At 40.3% G+C, this 20,856-nt stretch overlaps 2 protein-coding genes and 1 long non-coding RNA gene across 9 annotated transcripts in view; 1 reads left to right on the top strand and 2 right to left on the bottom strand.

Annotated features, from left to right (window-relative positions):
• Positions 1-316: 316 nt before the first annotated feature.
• LOC147846160 (uncharacterized) lies at positions 317-6,227 on the bottom strand. Its single transcript, XM_087245432.1, has 4 exons — positions 5,836-6,227; positions 5,468-5,624; positions 5,148-5,238; positions 317-1,778 (listed from the first exon to the last, which is right to left on the bottom strand). The coding sequence occupies exons 1-4, from the start codon at positions 5,841-5,843 to the stop codon at positions 1,075-1,077; spliced, it is 960 nt and encodes a 319-aa protein (XP_087101558.1). The 5' UTR covers positions 5,844-6,227; the 3' UTR covers positions 317-1,074.
• The window catches only part of wu:fc31d10, a 35,869-nt gene continuing 20,920 nt past the window's right edge, over positions 5,908-20,856 (bottom strand). For 3 of the 7 annotated variants that reach the window (NM_001442839.1, NM_001442837.1, NM_001442838.1), the window contains 1 exon segment: positions 5,908-9,041. In NM_001442839.1, coding sequence (NP_001429768.1) covers positions 8,332-9,041 — 710 coding nt within the window. In that variant the 3' untranslated portion in view covers positions 5,908-8,331. 7 annotated transcript variants of the gene reach the window in all.
• Positions 13,644-19,621, top strand: LOC147846159 (uncharacterized). Its single transcript, XR_015481489.1, has 5 exons — positions 13,644-15,716; positions 15,777-16,126; positions 16,328-17,046; positions 19,233-19,303; positions 19,360-19,621. It is a non-coding gene; the product is annotated as an uncharacterized LOC147846159 (long non-coding RNA).

Here is a 20,856-nt window from a genome sequence, read left to right as displayed (position 1 = left end):
TTGATGTGATCAATTATACAAGACAGTGCTGGTTGCTTATATATGAATGAGTGCACATATAAAATGCTGTCTGAATTATCCAATAGACAATAACAACATAAGAAACGGCAGCAGCAACTGACCAATTACCTCTGATCTATCTAAACATGCGAGAGAGTTTAGGATGTACATCTTTTTACCAACAAGTTAATGGAAACAGATTTTACAAATAGTGTTTTAATATTGTTGATTTAACTCTCTCTGCTGAAATCAGAAATATTCATCAAGCTTGTTTTCTACTCAAAGTAAATGTAGTAAACTAGAAAGAGTCTTGAACTTGAAAGTAAGGAAACTTTATCAATAAAAGAAGCAAATACACAAGACAAATTAATAGGATTTCCAAACTTAAGGCGTTGGTATACTGCAAACCAAACTCTGGCTGAAATAACGTTCTTCTTGAGTTCATTTAAGCAGTTGGAAACAGCTTGGTTTTGGCACCTAAACACCTTTGAGCTACCATTGTCAATTATGCAACCAGTGGGTGTCTCCTGGTGCTCTGCCTTCATTGATGTGCGGTTTTCCATTGATTTGCTTCTCATTCAGGGGGTCAGACAGCAACACGAGCCACATGAACACACTGGAGAGTGGAGCAGCAGAGCTGTACAGATATATCCGCACCTGATACGATTTTAAAGACTCGGATGGAGGCACACACCAAATCCAGAAGCCCACCTCGTCACGCCACATCTTTTCTATGAGTTTGCACACATCTGCACCACTCAGTGTCTGTCCACAGCTAATAGAAAACCATGTGAAGAGGAGAGGTGCTGTTTGCAGGATGTTTATGAAACTGTTCTTCTCTCATCATTGTGTTTAGCTGTGCATGTGAGCAGCACAACACATTTACAACCCCACCCACTGCAGTGTAGTGTTGGAAAACAGTATACCGTCACTCAGCCTTTTCAAACATTATTCAGACATGAAGCATCCTCTTACATGAGAGAGTGTTTGCTGTATTTACGTCATGTGTGCAGCTTTATGTCCACTTGTTCCTGTAAGCTGTGCTGAATGACAGAACCTCTGTATAGACACTGATCACGCCTCAGGTTTCTCTCCAGTGTGAATGCTCTGGTGCAGTTTCAATTCTCCAGCTGTAGTAAAAGTGTCCTCGCACTCCAAGCACATGAACTCTTTCACACCACCGTGGATCTTCATGTGTAGATTAAAGTGCGATGATTGCCTGAAACCCTTCCCACACTGAGTGCACATGAACGGTCTCTCTCCAGTGTGGATCATCATGTGTTGATTAAGGTTTGAGGACTGTATGAAACCCTTCCCACAATGAGTACAAGTGAACGGTTTCTCTCCAGTGTGGATCATCATGTGTTGATTAAGGTTTGATAAGTGGGTGAAACTCTTCCCACACTGAGTGCATATGAACGGTCTCTCTCCCGTGTGGATCCTCATGTGTAGTTTGAGGTTTGATGATTGGCTGAAACTCTTCCCACACTGAGCGCACGTGAATAGTTTCTCTCCAATGTGGCTCATCATGTGTCGTTTAAGGTTTGATGATCGGCGGAAGTTCTTCCCACACTGAGTGCATGTGTGTGGTTTCTCTCCAGTGTGGATCATCATGTGAATCTTAAGATTGCTTTGTCTTGCCAAACTCTTCCCACACTGAGTGCAGGTGAAATGATTCTTGTCTCCACTTTTCAAAATATCATCAGTCTGTAAATGATTTTCCTCAATTCTGACATGATGTTCCTCCTCTTTCATCTCCTCATTCTCTTTAATTAGGTCTGAAATAAAAAAGTCACCAAAAGCTGAAGACACTGGAAACATTGGCTACACAAACTTGATGCACATTAATGTAAAATAAATCAGATCATATTTAGTTTGGATTTAATCTGAGTTCACATTTGAAAAGGGCCTGTTTTTGTTAGGTGTGTGCGGTTAATGAGATTGAATCTGAATCATGGTTTGAACATGCACAATCTCTAAATCGTCTACAGCACTATTTTCCTGTGCGCTACAGTCCCGACTGATACTTCTCCCGCGGAGTGCTATTTGAACCAATCACAACGCAGTGCTTTTAAACAGAACACGAGAACAGGAGACGGAGCTTAATGACGAATAGCCTGCATGAACAGACTCCTTTGTCGTTGCTACTCGGCTATTAAAACGTTTCTCAGAGAATGACAAATTAACAAAACATTGCTGCAGCTCTGATACAGGTTTTATTTATGGAGATAATTTAAAAGCACTGGGTGTTTGGAGGTCCTGTGTTTGTCTGAGGTAGTCTACTGAAATGTGTGTATTCCAATTAAAGTATGAAGCTGAATCGGTCAGTTCTTGTTACGTGACTCATGGTGCGACATTCTGAGAAGTTTAGATGTTTTCAATTGGGCGCTCCTGGAATATGCAAGCGCGTCCTTCCCAATATGCACACAAGCCTCCATTGGAACTAACTAGTGCGCACAAAAGACATGTCAACAAACTATTTCACAGCAACATCACAAAGAGGTCTATGATTATGTATGGCAAAAAATAAATAAATCTGTGCTACACGCAACTACTTCTGATATATGCTCAAGCAGAACATCGGAGACTTGAGTTTGACAGAACGCCACACACGCACACAGTAGTATTTGCAGTGTTGGGCAAGCTACTTGAAAAATGTAGTGAGCTTAGCTATTAGCTACTCAAAATGTAGCTTAACTTCACAAGTATTTTTTTGAGCACAACATCAGAATTGACGTTTTTGCATCTTGACGTACTTCAGAAATAACTTCTCTTCCTCAGTCATCTTACCATTACTCAAATTTCTACTGTTAGCGACGTCACCAACCAGAGCTAGAGGTAAAAGTAATGCACCAAAAACTGTCGTCGACCAACGCAAAATAGGAAGAAGGAATCGTCATTCTTACCATCATATGGATTTACTTTCATCGGCTGGACACTAGCCTCACAGCTCTGTGAATGTCGTCGTCACTGATACGCGATTGGTAGATGTAGCTTGTGTGGACTCTACTGCGCTACCTATCGAATAAAATAGCTTCGCTACTGAAAAGCTACTGTGACACTACCGCCACGCTATTGAGATATGTTAAACTAGCTGCCCGATGTTTGAGCCGCACGGCACCTCTGAGTTTGTAATCCTGATGCCATGAGCCAGATCAAGTCGCTCCTCCTCCAGTCATCCTCGCTCTTGCTCCCAAGACAAAAACAACGAGTGGACATGACTGCAGCACGGTGACGCATTAAATACGACCGAGCAGATACTTAAAACTTATTAATTGAACACATAATGTGTTTTATTTCTGTATTAGTGATCGCAAACGAATCCTTTATTTCAACTGGATCTTCTAGGTGAACCGGTTGAACTAATTCAACAAATCAAACTGGATCATTTAAAATAGTAAGCACTCTTACCCACAAACTACTTATTAACATGCTTGATCCCCCCTGACTCAAATAAACCAATATACACAGAGTTATTCAGTTATTAGAACAGTACACCAAGATCAGATTTGAGAACTCTTAACAGTGCGCATGCGTGATTCAGTCAATCAAACACAAACAGTAAATGACAGACTGAAGCAAACTTGAACTGCAGTACGGAGAAAACCGAGGATTTAAATGCGAGGATCTGGCCAAAAGTGAGTTTATTTCATAACAGGAAGTCGTAATAAAGTTTAAATAAGTGAATCATGCTTCAATAGGGTTGCAAAACGTAATTGCAAGAAACTTTTCAGATCATGATGATGTTTAACTGACTGAAATTGCCGACTTTGTTGATATGTTAAGTCCAAACTTGGGAGGATTGTCAGGAAAATTCTGGTTCACGTTAAAGATCCAAACTTCCCATCCCTACTGTGTATCTATCCTCAGAAGCAGCCGATACTGTACTTTAAGCTGCTATCTTGAGGGTTGTTGTGCTTTAATTTGAGGATGAGTTAATGGTAGAAGGTAATGTTCTTGTGTCAAAAAACATGTCCAGATATAAATAATAAATATATAAATATTAATATATAATAATATATATAAATATTAATTTTATTCAATAATGTAATTAAAACATGTAATTAATGCGAAACAATCTAAATATAGTCTTTAAAATAGTCATGGTCATAGTCATAGGCCATTTTGGCATCGTACGGCTTCTAATGTGAAACATCTTGATGGACAATGGCATCATCGTCGCAGGCGGCAGTGATCATTTATGAATAATAAATTAATTCATAACGCAGTGCTTCCCACACATCAACTTTACTTGGTATATCAACAGCCGCCCATAAAATTTGTTGGTGAAGCATGAATAATAATGTTATTAGCATTCGTTTACATTTTTTTTTTTTTTGTATCTGCCCAATCAAGCCAAACATTCACAATCGATTAACCAGAGGAGCTGTTCGGAGATGCTAGATAAAACTCCAGAATGGATGTGGATCGTTTTCATTTTAAAATGCCATATTAAAACTAAGCTGTATTAGTGTAAACAGGGCCTGGGTGTGTATTTTTCATAAGCGGATTGCTGCAGTGATGGGAGCGGATCGAAGGATCACGTTGCCGGCTCAGCATTGTGACGTCTATCGGCGATGGCATTGTCTTTAGACCCAACCCTAAGCCCTACACCAGGGGTCACCAATCTTGTTCCTGGAGGGCCGGTGTCCCTGCAGGGTGTAGCTCCAACTTGCCTCAACACACCTGCCTGTGTTACTAGTATACCTAGTAAGAGCTTGATTAGCTTGTTCAGGTGTGTTTGATTAGGGTTGGAGCTAAACTCTGCAGGAACAAGTTTGGTGATCCCTGCCCTACACCAAACTAATTATTTCGGTCTAAAATCAGGCATTTCAGTTTCATTGTCCAACCCCTGTGTGTTTATTGTGTGCTAAACAATAGCAATGTAGTTTCATAAAATATAATTGGCAAGTTTAGTTTATGTTTGTTAAATAATGTTCATGTGACACGAGAGAGCAGAATCACTATTACTGTTAATATGCTGGTGTCTAAATGTTCCTGTGACTTTTAAAGAAAGTGTGTTTATTTCTCTCTGTCTTTATAGAAAATCATTTGTTTCTGTACAGTAAATCAGATCAACTGTTCAAAGCTTTTCCTCATGATTGTTCTTCAGGCTGATTAATGAAGAATCAGGAATAAACACCAACCTATTTGTTGTTCAGTGTCTTCATGTTTAATTCTGCAGGGTTCTGGATCACTCATGTTCTCGCTGTCCTTCAATAAACTCTTCACTGGAGCCTGATGGGAATATCACAGTGTTTACAGAATGAAGGAATGAGATGGAGACACAAATGAAAGGTGGCCAGATAACCCGTGAGTAACGCATTACAGAAGTGTTTACAGCCTAGCATCGAGCTAAAAACAAGAGACTATATTAGCATTGAGCACATATGTTAAAGCAGTTCAACCCGCAAGATAATTGCAGCAAATCTGCGAACGCTACAAAGGTCAGATATAATACACTTACTTTGAATAGACGCACAACACCCGAAACAGAAGTGGAGTTAAAGCAATTCAACAGCAAACAGCAAAGCTCTGCACTCTCCGCCTCACATTGAGCGCCGTGGGCGGGGTGTTTGCCTGCACGCTGATCAGCGAAAGCAGATTGGCTGCTTGTAGGCGCTCTGTGAAAGCCGATTGGCTGCTTATATGTCAATCAGTCTCTCGACAAAAGAGAGAATCAGTTGTGGTCAGAAGATTAAATACTCATTTCATGATTTTGTTAATTACAAAACAGAAGCTTTACATAAAAATAAAATATATTTTAACATTCTTATTTATTAACAAAAATAGATAAATGAATATTTACAAACCAGAAGCCCTTTTTACACTTACCTCTGCATTATTCAGACACTAGATGGCAGCAAACAGTCAAAAAACTAAGAAAACCAGAGTAAACACAAAACAGCTTTAAAATAATCTGATTTATTAAGGACTAAACATCCAAACCTGCCATAGCCACACGTGAACATGTAAATGCCCTCTAAATCTAATACCTGGTTGTGCCACCATTAGCAGCAACTGGAAGTAATCAGGCTAGTGTTTCACATCTCTGTGGAGGAATTGTGGACCAGTTTTAATTAAACTATATTAGAAGGTTTGAGCATTAATGGACTTTTTGAGGTTATTCCACAACATCTCAATCAGTCTGGACTTTGACTATCCCAGATGTAACAGGATGCATACAAACATGCCAAGTTGGGATGTTCCTTAAGAAGAATAAAGACTGACACAGTGGATTAAGTACCAAGTAACCAATTTCTTTCTCACACACCATTTGTGCTTGTTCAAGTGCTCATTATCTGGTATACCTTTCCAGAGGTTGCTGGTTCTGTATTATTCCTGACAACAAGTCACCCACTGCATGAGTGTTGTCTTCATTTGTTGGTCCAACACCAGTAATATATCACTGTCTTCTTACCTCTGCATTCTGACTTTTTAAAGCCAGTTTTAGGTTCCTCCACAGAGTCTGTAAGGCAAATATCTTTCATTATAAATTGTGATAAAAATATAAATGCAATGATAATAATAAAGAAATCTCACCTGAAATTATTGTATTGTTCTCCTTTTCTTTTGTTCACTAGCAGTAGTGTGGGGTTTGCGTTCAATAACTGGATAGTTTGTCAAATTGTCTGCCATTGCTTTGTGTCAAGATTTAAGCCAAGGGTGTTCAAAGTCGGTCCTGGAGGGCCGGTGTCCTGCTGACTTTAAATCCAACTTGCTTCAACACACCTGCCTGGGAGTTTCTAGTATACCTAGTAAGAGCTTGATTAGCTTGTTCAGATGTGTTTAATCAGGGTTGGAGCTAAACTCTCCAGGACACCGGCCCTCCAGGACTGAGTGTGGACACCCATGGTTTACACCAGGGCTGTCCAAACTCGGTCCTGGAGGGCTGCTGTCCTGCAGATTTTAGCTTCAACTTGCCTCAACACACCTGCAAGGATGCGTTTAGAAAGCCTAGTAAGAGCTTGATTTGCTAGCCCAGGAGTGTCTGATTGGGTTGGGACTAAACTCTGCAGGACACCGGCCCTCCAGGAGCGAGTTTGGACACCAAACAGTGCTTTGTACACCATTTCAGGTTTTAATGAACACCATCAGACCTGCAGCATAAGCCTATCTACATTACTCCAGGGCTCTGGGGGTTTCCTCCAGAGACTGGGAGTTGGTCTCCTTATGGAAGTGGGTTTCTGTTGGAAGTACATCAACATAATTCTAACCTTTGGTTCTCGCTGATTTTAAGGTGGTCATTTGATGTTATTAATTAAACAAGACAGTGCTGGTTGCTTATATATGAATGAGTGCACATATAACATGCTGTCTGAATTATCCAATAGACAATAACAACATAAGAAAGGGCAGCAGCAACTGACCAATTACCTCTGATCTATCTAAACATGCGAGAGAGTTTAGGATGTACATCTTTTTACCAACAAGTTAATGGAAACAGATTTTACAAATAGTGTTTTAATATTGTTGATTTAACTCTCTCTGCTGAAATCAGAAATATTCATCAAGCTTGTTTTCTACTCAAAGTAAATGTAGTAAACTAGAAAGAGTCTTGAACTTGAAAGTAAGGAAACTTTATCAATAAAAGCAGCAAATACACAAGACAAATTAATAGGATTTCCAAACTTAAGGCGTTGGTATACTGCAAAGCAAACTCTGGCTGAAATAACGTTCTTCTTGAGTTCATTTAAGCAGTTGGAAACAGCTTGGTTTTGGCACCTAAACACCTTTGAGCTACCATTGTCAATTATGCAACCAGTGGGTGTCTCCTGGTGCTCTGCCTTCATTGATGTGCGGTTTTCCATTGATTTGCTTCTCATTCAGGGGGTCAGACAGCAACACTAGCCACATGAACACACTGGAGAGTGGAGCAGCAGAGCTGTACAGATATATCCGCACCTGATACGATTTTAAAGACTCGGATGGAGGCAAACACCAAATCCAGAAGCCCACCTCGTCACGCCACATCTTTTCTAGGAGTTTGCACACATCTGCACCACTCAGTGTCTGTCCACAGCTAATAGAAAACCATGTGAAGAGGAGAGGTGCTGTTTGCAGGATGTTTATGAAACTGTTCTTCTCTCAGCCGCCATCATTGTGTTTAGCTGTGCATGTGAGCAGCACAACACATTTACATCCCCACCCACTGCAGTGTAGAGTGTTGGAAAACAGTATACCGTCACTCAGCCTTTTCAAACATTATTCAGACATGAAGCATCCTCTTACATGAGAGAGTGTTTGCTGTATTTACGTCATGTGTGCAGCTTTATGTCCACTTGTTCCTGTAAGCTGTGCTGAATGACAGAACCTCTGTATAGACACTGATCACGCCTCAGGTTTCTCTCCAGTGTGAATGCTCTGGTGCAGTTTCAATTCTCCAGCTGTAGTAAAAGTGTCCTCGCACTCCAAGCACATGAACTCTTTCACACCACCGTGGATCTTCATGTGTAGATTAAAGTGCGATGATTGCCTGAAACCCTTCCCACACTGAGTGCACATGAACGGTCTCTCTCCAGTGTGGATCATCATGTGTTGATTAAGGTTTGAGGACTGTATGAAACCCTTCCCACAATGAGTACAAGTGAATGGTTTCTCTCCAGTGTGGATCCTCATGTGTTGATTAAGGTTTGATAAGTGGGTGAAACTCTTCCCACATTGGGTGCATATGAACGGTCTCTCTCCCGTGTGGATCATCATGTGTATGTTAAGGTTCGATGAGCTGCTGAAACTCTTCTTACACTGAGTGCATGTGAATGGTTTCTCTCCAGTGTGGATCCTCATGTGTTGATTAAGATGTGCTAGTCGGCTGAAACGCTTCCCACACTGGGTGCATGTGAACGGTTTCTCTCCAGTGTGGATCCTCATGTGAATCAGAAGATTGGCTTTTCCTTCACAACACTGTCCACACTGAGTGCAGATGAAACAATTCTTGTTTTTCTTTTTCTTTATCTTATTACCATCAGTCTGTAAATTACTTTTGTCCTCAACTTTGACATGATGTTCCTCCTCTTTAACCTTATTCTCTTCAATTAGGTCTGAAAAAAAAACATTAGGTTTCAATAAGTCAAAAAAAGGTACTAAAACATTGGCTACACACACTGTAATATTGATGCACATTAATGTAAAATAAATCAGATCATATTTAGTTTAGTCCGTTACACGTATACACATTTAAGCAGATTCTTACATGAAGATCAAATTTTTGCTCATATTAAGGAGACACAGGTTTGAAAGCTGTAACTGGCCTGCCTTCATTTGAATATATTCATAATTACAACAAAAACAATTTTTTAAAATGTGTAAAGCAGACAGGGATTACTTTCTTTGACTGACAAATGTGTCAGAAAAAACTGCTGAATCTCTGTGAATATTTACCAAAGACATGAGACACATCTACATAAAGCCTGAAATGCGCACCTTTAATATGGAGCAAAATCAATGCCAAAAGTTTTGCAATAAAAAGCTCAACCTGAAAGAAATAATACATTGATTGAATTAACTAGTGCTTGCATTTTAATGACTTAATCTGCCATGGTTTGTATTTTTAGCTCCTGAAATTGAACACAGCTGTTTAAGCGGTGAATATTTTAACTAAAAATATCTAACACACATTTTCATGATTAAAAATTAGGCATGAGACGATAACCGGTTTTAAGGTATACCGTGGTTTTGAAAAGTCAAGGTTTTAAAGCAGTTCAAATTTTCTGTTTTACCTTTCCTAAGGTATTTGTAAGTTTTGTTTTACGTGTTTTTATGACTATTTTATTGAGTTGAGTATTGAACAGTGCAGTGGTTTACTTTATATCCGGAAAAAAACAAAAAAGATATCCAAAGGTGCCTTTCCAAGTAAAAAGACATCTGTGTTTTTGAAACTATTTAAGACAGCAGATGTCATCTAATGTTTGCTGACATTTATGGTTTAAAAATATTTTATTTTTTAACCCAGAAATTTAAAAATAATATATTTTAGAGCAGTAAACACAATACCATAATATCGTGAAAACAAGATATTTTTACCCAAGGTTATCAGGAATCTTATACCGGCCCGTACCCATTAAAAATTCAATAATTCACATTCAACTTCCTGACTGCACTACCAAAATATTCTGTTCAGCTTAAAAATACGACATATAATAGTCAAAAGGCAATTTTCAGTTTATTTTATCCACCTCCATGAATTCAGCGGTTCTAATTCAGCTGGTAAAATCCGACATTACATCCACGAGCTGCAGGAAAAGCAAGAGATTGAAAATCTCAGACTGCTTTTTCACTAGCAGGGAGAGATGGACCAAATAAGACTTTTAAACCAGTAAATAGGCGAGAAAACAGATCATAACGGTACAAGAGTAGCATTTATTTCTACCATCAATGTCTTGGATAGGAATGCTCCTTTCGGTTCATTTTGACAACTGACGCTCGTTAACCGGGCAACTGGTCCAATTAATAATAGATTATTATTTCGTTTTTAAAATAGTTGACACGTCACATTCCTCAGCCTACCGAGGAAAGTCTATGCCGGGGTACTGGAGAAGAGGATCCGGCCAACGGTTGAACCTAGGACCCAGGAGGAACAATGCGGTTTTTGTCCAGGCCGTGGTACAGTGGAGCAGCTCTATACCCTCACCAGGGTGCTCGAGGGTTCATGGGCGTATGCTCAACCAGTTCACAGGTGTTTGTGGACTTGGAGAAGGCATACGACTGTGTTCCTCGTGGCATTTTGTGGAGTGTGGTCTGGAAGTATGGGGTCAGAGGCGCTCTGTTAAGGGCTGTCTCATCCCTGTATGAACTGAGTAGGAGTCTGGTTCGCATTGCCGGCAGTAAGTCAGACTTGTTTCCAGTGCATGTTGGGCTTCAGCAGGGCTGCCCTTGTCACCAATTCTGTTCATAATTTTTATAAACCCTATAGACGTAAACTGTTAATATTACTATCATTGACTGTTATATAGAATATAAACTACATAAGAAAGAGAAACGGAGGAAAGGTAATAATATAATAATAAAAAAATACAGTAAATAAACACAATGCCAGAGGTAACGACAATTAAGAGCAAAGATATTGCTGATATTGCTTTATTAATTCTAAGGGAAAGCAATATTGAACCGATTTAAATATTTCTGCATAATGTGTCACCTGACTGCGCTGCCCCTGATCAGGAATAGACACCAACCTATTTGTTGTTCAGTGTCTTCATGTTTAATTCTGCAGGGTTCTGGATCACTCATGTTCTCGCTGTCCTTCAATAAACTCTTCACTGGAGCCTGATGGGAATATCACAGTGTTAACAGCTTCACTGGAGGAGGAGGAGCTTCACTGGAGGAGGAGGAGCTTTGCTGGAGGAGGAGGAGCTTTACTGGAGGAGGAGACAATTATTCTAATTACAAGTTGTTCGCTTATATTTATATTTTAATGGCATATCAGCAGCACTGGCTATATTCATGACAACACTTGTATTAAATATTCAATATATAATTGATGATCATAACTGTTTCTGAAACATCATTAATTGGTTAAAAACACACAAATAACAGCAACACTGATAAAGTCTTATAAACTCTTTCAGTCTGATCAATGATCAATATTGTAAAATTCCTCCAGAAAACACATTTTTAAACATTTGCCTTCAAATATTTCCTGAATAAAAACATTCTCTAATATCATTTACAAATATACACTCTATTAAAATATGTTTCACCATCAAAATATTCTCACACAAGTTACACATAGGTTTCTCTTCCCTGTTCAGTAAATATGTGTGTAAGTGTTGAGTGGCCGATTCTACATCTCATGTGTGCAGCGTGATCATGTCTCTGATTGCCTACAGTTATCTCTCAATACTGTTATACATTCATTATTAAGTGTTTTATACTATTATACTAATTCAATAAATATTTACCCTTCGGTAAGGTTATTATAAATCTTTGTTATGTATGAATGTTTTGTATGGAATAAAGATTGATTATATTAATTGTTATGGATTTATTTCTCTTCAAAGTTTACACAAGCATATATTAAGCTAAAAAGATCAATAATCAATATTAAACAGTATTTAAACACTCTTAGGTCTACTTCTCATATGCAGAATAGTCAATATGTAAATAACCCAGCATCAAATGTAGTAAACCCAGATCTCCTCAGCTGCTACAGGCCTCTCCAGTCTTACATTTCTACGCTGTAACAGATGTGTTTGTTGGGAAGTTGTTTACAACACACCTCTGAAACAAGCACTTAGTGAAGGAATGAGATGGAGACACAAATGAAAGGTGGCCAGATAACCCGTGAGTAACGCATTACAGAAGTGTTTACAGCCTAGCATCGAGCTAAAAACAAGAGACTATATTAGCATTGAGCACATATGTTAAAGCAGTTCAACCCGCAAGATAATTGCAGCAAATCTGCGAACGCTACAAAGGTCAGATATAATACACTTACTTTGAATAGACGCACAACACCCGAAACAGAAGTGGAGTTAAAGCAATTCAACAGCAAACAGCAAAGCTCTGCACTCTCCGCCTCACACTGAGCGCCGTGGGCGGAACGCCAGACGCTGATCAGAGAAAGCTGATTGGCTGCCTATATGCCCTCAGCGAAAGCAGATTGGCTGCTTGTAGGCATCCAGTGAAAGCCGATTGGCTGCCTGTATGTCAATCAGTCTCCCGACAAAAGAGGAAAACATTTATGGTCTGAAGATTAAAGGTGCAGTAGGTGATTGTGTTCTGAAACATGCTGGTTGAGTCTCTTCACAGTCCACTAATAATGATTAAAGTAAATGATCTGAATGTGTTTATTTTTGTTTATGTATTCTGGGTGAGGCAGAAAACTAAAAAATGCTCTTCCAATTAAATATTGTTGGGCCGATAATGTCCACGATTCCCAAGTAGCTCAAATATTCTGTCAGCAAATGTAGATATGTAAATGTGCACATCTCTGTTCATCTGCAAAACTCTTTACACTCATGAATCAATAGTGGAGTGAGTTCTGCACGCTGGAGGAAGGAGGACAGTATGGATGAAGTGTTTCTGTCAGGCAGGTCATGTTCTGTGTTAAAACCATTGTAGTCAGGCAGAGCTGATGTACACTGGGTTGTTCTGAATGGGTTATCTGCACAGAAGTGTTGATCAGCCACTGAAATCTCCCACTGTAAGATTGATGTGACTATTTTCAGCTTCATAAGGTTCTTTTACAGCAGATAATGTACGTTTATATTCAGTGTAACAACAGAACATTCATATATGAACAATGACAGCCTGTGACGCTCCCTATATTGTTCACCGCTACTCTCAATATTCCCCCTGAAATAGCATGTCAGTATGGCTTTAGTAATAAGCGTAATTCCTGCACGTCGCCGGCCAAACACTAAACATACAGTAGTGGCTTTAGGACAAAGCTTTTGCTAGATATTATAGTGTTTTTCATTCAGAACTGTAGTTTATAAAGTACTTTAGAGTTTTCTAAGTAGAGAAGGACATGATCTAGTGGGTTGTCTGCTGTCATCTTTAAGATGCGCGCTCTTGTTTCAGGAGGCGTGGCTTTGGACGGCAGGGGAGGGACCGTGTTTCAGAGATATCATCTAACTGGTTAGCATTTTGGCAGGTCACCTACTGCACCTTTAATTACTTCTTTTATGGTTTTGTTAATTGCAAAACAGAAGATTTACTTAAAAAGAAAATCTATTTTAACTACATTTTAAATACATGAATGTAAATTTACAACCCAGCAGTGTTAAGTTACTTAAAAAAAAAAAAAACTACTGGAAAACTGTAATCTGATTACATTCTTAATGACTTCATAGTAAAGTAATTAGTAATCTGATCACTTTTCACATGAAGTTACTTTAAAACATAAAATATACATATACAAAACAAAATAACCTGCAGCTCAATCAGTAATTTAATAATATTTAAAATTTGGCTATTTATAATCCATAATAATAACTCCTGTACAGCATTCCCACAACATTCTGACACTCGGTGACACTGAATACCCTGTTAGTAATGTCTAGTGTCTGGGAATGAGCTGTTTACAGTGTCTGCTATAATGTTAATGTTGTTTTCTTGTGTTTACATGATGAGTATGGCCACAGGGTAAATGTACAGTACAGTTACGAGCTTATTGCCACATTAGAATCCTTATGATAACATAATATATGCCTTCAGTGATTTCCTGAAGATAAACGCAAAACAGTAACGCAACTGGAATTACTACCGTCTGATCTCATATGAAGCAAGAGATCACGATGACATATGACGGACATATGACATGGAAAGTTCTTTAGAGATAGACATTAACTGCATTTCACAGCAATATTTTTGTCGTCACGCTTAATGAAATCAATGTAATGTCTGTAATTCTACTTGAACTCTGTTAACCAGAAACCCTTTTTACACTTACCTGTGCATTATTTAGACACTAGATGGCAGCAAACAGTCAAAAAACACAAAGAAAACCAGAGTAAACACAAAACAGTTTTAAAATAATCTCATTTATTAAGGACGAAACATCCAAACCTGCCTTGGCCACACGTGAAAGAGTAAATGCGCTCTAAATCTAATATCTGATTGTGCTACCTTTTGGCAAGTTATCCGACTAGTGTTTCACATCTCTGTGGAGGAATTGTGGACCACTCATCTCTGCAGAATGGTTTTAATTAAGCCGTGTCAGAGCATTAATGAAGTTTGAGGTTATTCCACAGCCTCTCGATCAGTTTTAGGTCTGGACTGACTTTATCCCAGATGTAACAGGATGCACACCTTCCAAAAGGTTCCAATTTACCTGCTTTCTTACCTGCTTGAGTGATCCTTTAGGGGGTAGTTTTCAGGGGCTAGATCCCCCTTGTAGGATCTCCCAAGGCAAAAGGTCTTAGGTGACAGGTCAGACTAAATGCAGGGTCAAATACCCCCTATAAAATTAGGGATCATGATGTTAGCCAATACAGCACAGTTAAGGCCTCACCATGGAGCCAGGCCAGGGGTTTGGACTTGTATGCGAGCATATGGTGGCCATGTTTATTCCACAAAACCCAGCCAGACTCAACCTGAAGAAGTGACATGGGACTATCTTCCTGCAGGCCCACTGCCGTAAGGAGCCAGTGCAATGTGTAATAGGTGGTGGTCAAATAGCAAGGACCATGACAACCTGCTCATCAGACATATAACTGGCTCTTGGGACATGGAATGTCACCTCACTTGGAAGGGATAAATGTCTGAGCTTGTGCGGGAGGTTGAACAGTATCAACTAAAGATAGTCAGGATAGTCTCCTGCACACACATTTTGGGCTCTGAAACCGAACTTCTTAAGAAAGGATGAAATTCCTTCTAGTCTGGAATTGCCCACAGTGAGAGGCAGTGGGCTGGTGTGAGCTTGCTTATGGGGTGGAACTGTCCCAGCTGAACGAGAAGGTCACTTGCCTGTACATTTGGGTTGCGGAATGGTCTCCCTGATCTGAATCCGAATGGTGTTCTTTTGTACTTTTGTGCTAGTCAGTTTGTCCATAACAAACACCATGTTTGTGCATAAGAGTGTCCATCGGTGCACATGGCACACACAAGGCCAGAGCTCAATTATAGTCCTTGTGATTGTTTCATCTGATCTCTGATTGTATATCTTGGACACTCGTGTAGAAAAAGGACAGAGCGGACAACTGATCACCACCTAGTGGGGAGTTGGATGGTGGTGAGTCATAGACCATGGAGGACTACTACTGGTCACTGAGGTAGTTTGAAAGCTCTGCAGGGGCAAAACAGCGGGGGTCAGTAAGATGCACCCTGTGTAGCTCAAGTCTCTGGATCTTATGGGGCTGTCTTGTCTAACATGCTTCTACGTTAAGTTAGGGGACAGCACCTCTAGACTGGGCAACTGGGGTAGTGGTTCCTATTCTAAAAAAAGGGGAACCAGAGGGTGTATTTCTCCCTGGAAAATCTATGCTGGAGAGGAGAAGCCAGCCTATGATTGAACCACTGATCCAGGAGAAACAATGCCAATTTCATTCAGGCTGTGTAACACAGAACCAGCTCTATACCCACACTAGGGTGGTTGTGGGATCATGGGAGTATGCCCAACCTGCCCACAGTTTGTGGACTTGGGGAAGGCATTCAACTGTGTCTTTTGAGATTCTCTACAGCAGTGGTCACCAAACTTGTTCCTGGAGGGCTGGTGTCCTGCAGATTTTAGCTCCAACCCTAATCAAACACACCTGAACAAGCTAATCAAGGTCTTACTAGGTATACTTGAAACATCCAGGCAGGTGTGTGGAGGTATGTTGGAGCTAAATCCTGCAGGGACACCGGCCCTCCAGGACCAGGATTGGTGACCCCTGCTCTACAGGGTGCTTTAGGAGTATAGGGTTGGAGGCACTCTGTTGAGGGCTGGCAGGTCCCTGTATGAACAGAGCAAGAGTTTGGTTCACATTGCCAGCAATAAGTCAGACTTTTACCCGGATCGTGTAGGACTGGGACAGGCTTCTGTCAGTTCCGTTCATTATTTTTATGGACAGAATTTCTAGTCTCCTGCGCTGAAAGTGGTCTGGATCAATGACCACAGAATTTCATCTCTGCTATTTGCAGATGATGTTGTCCTTTTGGATTTATGGGGCATGGACAAGGTGGCGTGCAATCTCCAGTATTGAAGAGAGTCCTTAACCCTGATGTAGTACCTTGGGGTTGTGTTCATGAGTAAGGGAAAGACAGTTTTATCAATTTACCAGTCAGTCTAAAATCCTACTTTCACTTATGGTCACGAGCAAAAGGACAAGATCTTGAATACAGATTTGTTTCCTTCACAGCATGGGAGGGTGCAGCCTCAGAGATAAGGTGAGGAACTAGTAGTAATGCTGCTGCTCCTGTCTCAGATGCCTCCTGCACCCCTACCTAGAGAGGTGTACTGGGCTTGTCCCACCAGATGGAGGCATCAGGGAAGACCCAAGACAGACTGGAGGGACTATGTTTCTCAGCTTGAGGGAAAGGAGTTGGAGGAAGTTTCTAGTGAGATGGAGGTCTGGGGTTCCCTGCTCTGTAGACACTGATCATGCCTAAGGTTTTTCTCCAGTGTGAATCCGCTCATGTGGTTTCAGGGTTTTTGACAGACTAAATCTTTTCACATTGTGAACACTTGTAAGGTTTCTTTCCAGTGTGAATCATCTGGTGCAGTTTCAATTCTCCAGCTGTAGTAAAAGTCTTCTCATACTCAAAGCACATAAACTCTCTCACACCAGTGTGGATCTTCATGTGATTGCATGTGATCTGAGTGCATGTGAATGATTTTCTCCAGTGTAGATCTTCATGTGTTCAGGTTTGATGAGCTGCTGGACATCTTCTGAGTGCATGTGAATGGTCTCTCTCCAGTGTGGCTCATCATGTGTCTATTAAGGTGAGATATTTGGCTGAAACTTTTCCCACATTGAGTGCATGTGAATGGTTTCTCTCCAGTGTGGATCCTCAAGTGTCCATTAAGGTGTGACAATTGGCTGAAACTCTTCTCACACTGAGTGCATGTGAACGGTCTCTCTCCAGTGTGGATCCTCATGTGTACATTAAGGTTTGATGAGCTGCTGAAACTCCTCCCACACTGAGTGCATGTGTATGGTTTCTCTCCAGTGTGGCTCAGCATGTGTTTATTAAGGTGTGGTAATTGGATGAAACTCCTCCCACACTGAGTGCATGTGAACGGTTTCTCTCCAGTGTGGATCCTCATGTGTAGATTAAGGTGTGCTGATTGGCTGAAACTCTTCCCACACTGAGTGCACGTGAATGGTTTCTCTCCAGTGTGGGTCTTCATGTGATCATTAAGGTCTGATGATTGGCTGAAACTCTTCCCACACTGAGTGCATGTGAATGGTTTCTCTCCAGTGTGGATCTTCATGTGTCTATTAACGTGATATAACTGGCTGAAACTCTTCCCACACTCCGTGCAGATGAAACTATTTTTCTTTTTCTTAATATCATCAGTCTGTAAATGATTTTTGTCCTCAACTTTGACATGATGTTCCTCCTCTTTAATCTCCGTATTCTCTTCAATTTGGTCTGAAATAAAACAAACATTTGTTTGTATAATGTCTAAAAGGCTGAAGTCAAAAAACACAAACACTGGCTACACAAACTGTAATATTGATGAGGAGGTTGGAAACATCTGACTTCAAGAGACTTTATCGTAGGTATTGGCATGTCTGATGTGGGTGAAATGTAGCTCGGGGGCCACTTTGTCAAAAAGTGCAGAGGTGGCGCTGTCGAGTCATTTTGCCACACTCACTTCCAAAACTTATAATAAACATAAATGTTTGACCCTTCTGGCGCATGTGCAAAGTTTTGTGAGTTTGAGCATGTTTAGACCCTCAAAAATGACGATTCATTCTAGAGAAGAAGAAATGGAGCAATTCCAATAGGGCCTACGCACCATAGGTGCTCAACCTCTAACAATATTAATAATAATATTACCAGGGCTTGAAATTGTGATCGTTTTGGTTACATATGCACACGAAATTTTATCTCTGTGACCTCAAGAAATTTATTTATAAACTAATTTCGAGAAGATCACATGCTTATGATTGCTTGCGGCCGGTCCCGCATTATTCAACTTATGATTGACCAATCAGACGATTCCTAAGCCACAATAAATACCCTAAGTTCCATACCACAATACATTCTTCAATACGTTCTTCTGCTTATTAAGCTTATGAAGTCAGCCTATGGTTGAACCACTGATCCAGGAGAAACAATGCCGGTTTCATTCAGGCTGTGTAACACAGAACCAGCTCTATACCCACACTAGGGTGGTTGTGGGATCATGGGAGTATGCCCAACCTGCTCACAGTTTGTGGACTTGGGGAAGGCATTCAACTGTGTCTTTTGAGATTCTCTACGGGGTGCTCTGGGAGTATAGGGTTGGAGGCACTCTGTTGAGGGCTGTCAGGTCCCTGTATGAACAGAGCAAGAGTTTGGTTCACATTGCCAGCAATAAGTCAGACTTCTACCCAGTGTGTGTAGGACTCTGTCAGCCTTCTGTCAGTTCTGTTCATTATTTTTATGGACAGAATTTCTAGACTCAGTCTAGGGCTGGAGGTTGTCTGGTTCAGGGACTACAGAACTTCATATTTGCTATTTGCAGATGATGTTGTCCTTTTGGATAAATGCGACACGGACAAGGTGGCTTGCCATCTCCCAATATTGAAGAGAGTCCTTAACCCTGATGGAGTTCTAGTACTTTGGGTGTCTGGAGTTCCTGCTGAGACTTTCAGTTGGAGGTGCATCAACATACTGAAATAAGAAAAAGTCTCAGTAACTTTTGGTTCTCTCTAAATTTAAGCCAGTACTTTGAGGTGATCAATTAAACAAGACTATGCCAGTCGCTTTTATATGAATGAGTGCAAATCATATAACATGCTGTATGAAATCTCATTTGAACAACGACAACATAAGAAAAGGCTGAAGTAATAGTACAATTAGCTGATTTATCTTAACATGATATAGGTTGTGTTCATTTTAAACTCTTTTTACTAATGAGCTAATGGAAACAGATTTTACAAATAGTGTTTTAATATTGTTGACTTAACTCTCTCTGCTGAAATCATGAAATATTCATCAAGCTTGTATTCTACTCAAAGTAAATGTAGAAAACAAGAAAGAACCTTGAACTTAAAAGTAAAGAAACTTTATTAATAAAAGAAGCAAATACACAAGACAAATTAATAGGCATTCCAAACTTAAGGCCCTGGTATACTGCAAACCAAATTGAAGAACACATAAAAATAATGTAATTTTGAACAAACTCCTGCTGAAATTATGTTCTTATCGAGTTCATTCAAGCAACTGGAAACAGCTTGCCAATATTTTTGGGAGAACTGGTTTAGGCTCTTAAACACCTTTGAGCTACTATTGGCCTGTGGCGATTACGCATTCAGTGGGCGTCTCCTGGAGCTCCGCCTTCTTTGAGGTGCGGTTTCTTCCCATTGTTGTTTCTCATTCAGGGGTCAGACAGAGATCACCCAGAACAACAACACATGACCACACTGGAGAGGGAAGCAGCAGAGCTGTAGAGATGTATCACGCAGGATTCAGCAGGTAAATTTTTTACAACCTCGAAATGTGCTGTTTTACTAGTACTTGTGTGTATTTACATGTCTAAGACATAAAATAAGCATTGGGTGGTTAAAACACTGCATAATTGTGATAATATGACACATCTTTCCCTAGCTCAGCGCCAGCCAACACACCAAAGCTCAGTTTGACATTTTCACGTTACGCTTGTCAAGCTGGATAAGTAAACAGCAGCACCAGGGACATCACGCTCCTCACTTCAAAACAGAACAAAAGCAGGATTCTGTAGTGATTTACCCTGCTGTTGCTCCCTTCCTCCACATCAAGACTCCATCATGTTTGCGTTTCAGCTGCTGGATCATTGCAGTGGTGCTCGCGTCATCACGTTTGCGTATTTGGCCGTTAACACAATTTTATTGTTTATTTAGTGTGAAATGCTCCCACACCTTGGATGACTACAGTCACACAGATTTCTCTACCTTCACCATGCATCTTTCCTCTAACGTTCCCTCTGCTCCTTGTGCTCATAATTGGTGGGTGCGACTAAATTTTGGCTGATGCGCCTACATTTTTAAAGTTAGGAGCACTGTTGCTAACAAGCTAAAAGGTTAATTTCGAGCCCTGACAGTGGATCTTCACGTGTTTATTAAGGTTTGATGAGCTGCTGAAACTCTTCCCACACTGAGTGCATGTGAACGGTCTCTCTCCAGTGTGGATCATCATGTGTTCATTAAGGTGTGATGATTGGCTGAAACTCTTCCCACACTGAGTGCATGAGAATGGTTTCTCTCCAGTGTGGGTCCTCATGTGTTTATTAAGGTTTAA

Source organism: Danio rerio, chromosome 3, assembly GCF_052040795.2.
Source record: "Danio rerio strain M-AB ecotype USA chromosome 3, GRCz13ab, whole genome shotgun sequence".
In the NCBI taxonomy this organism is placed as follows: domain Eukaryota; kingdom Metazoa; phylum Chordata; class Actinopteri; order Cypriniformes; family Danionidae; genus Danio; species Danio rerio.
This window is presented reverse-complemented; position numbering and strand designations above follow the sequence as displayed.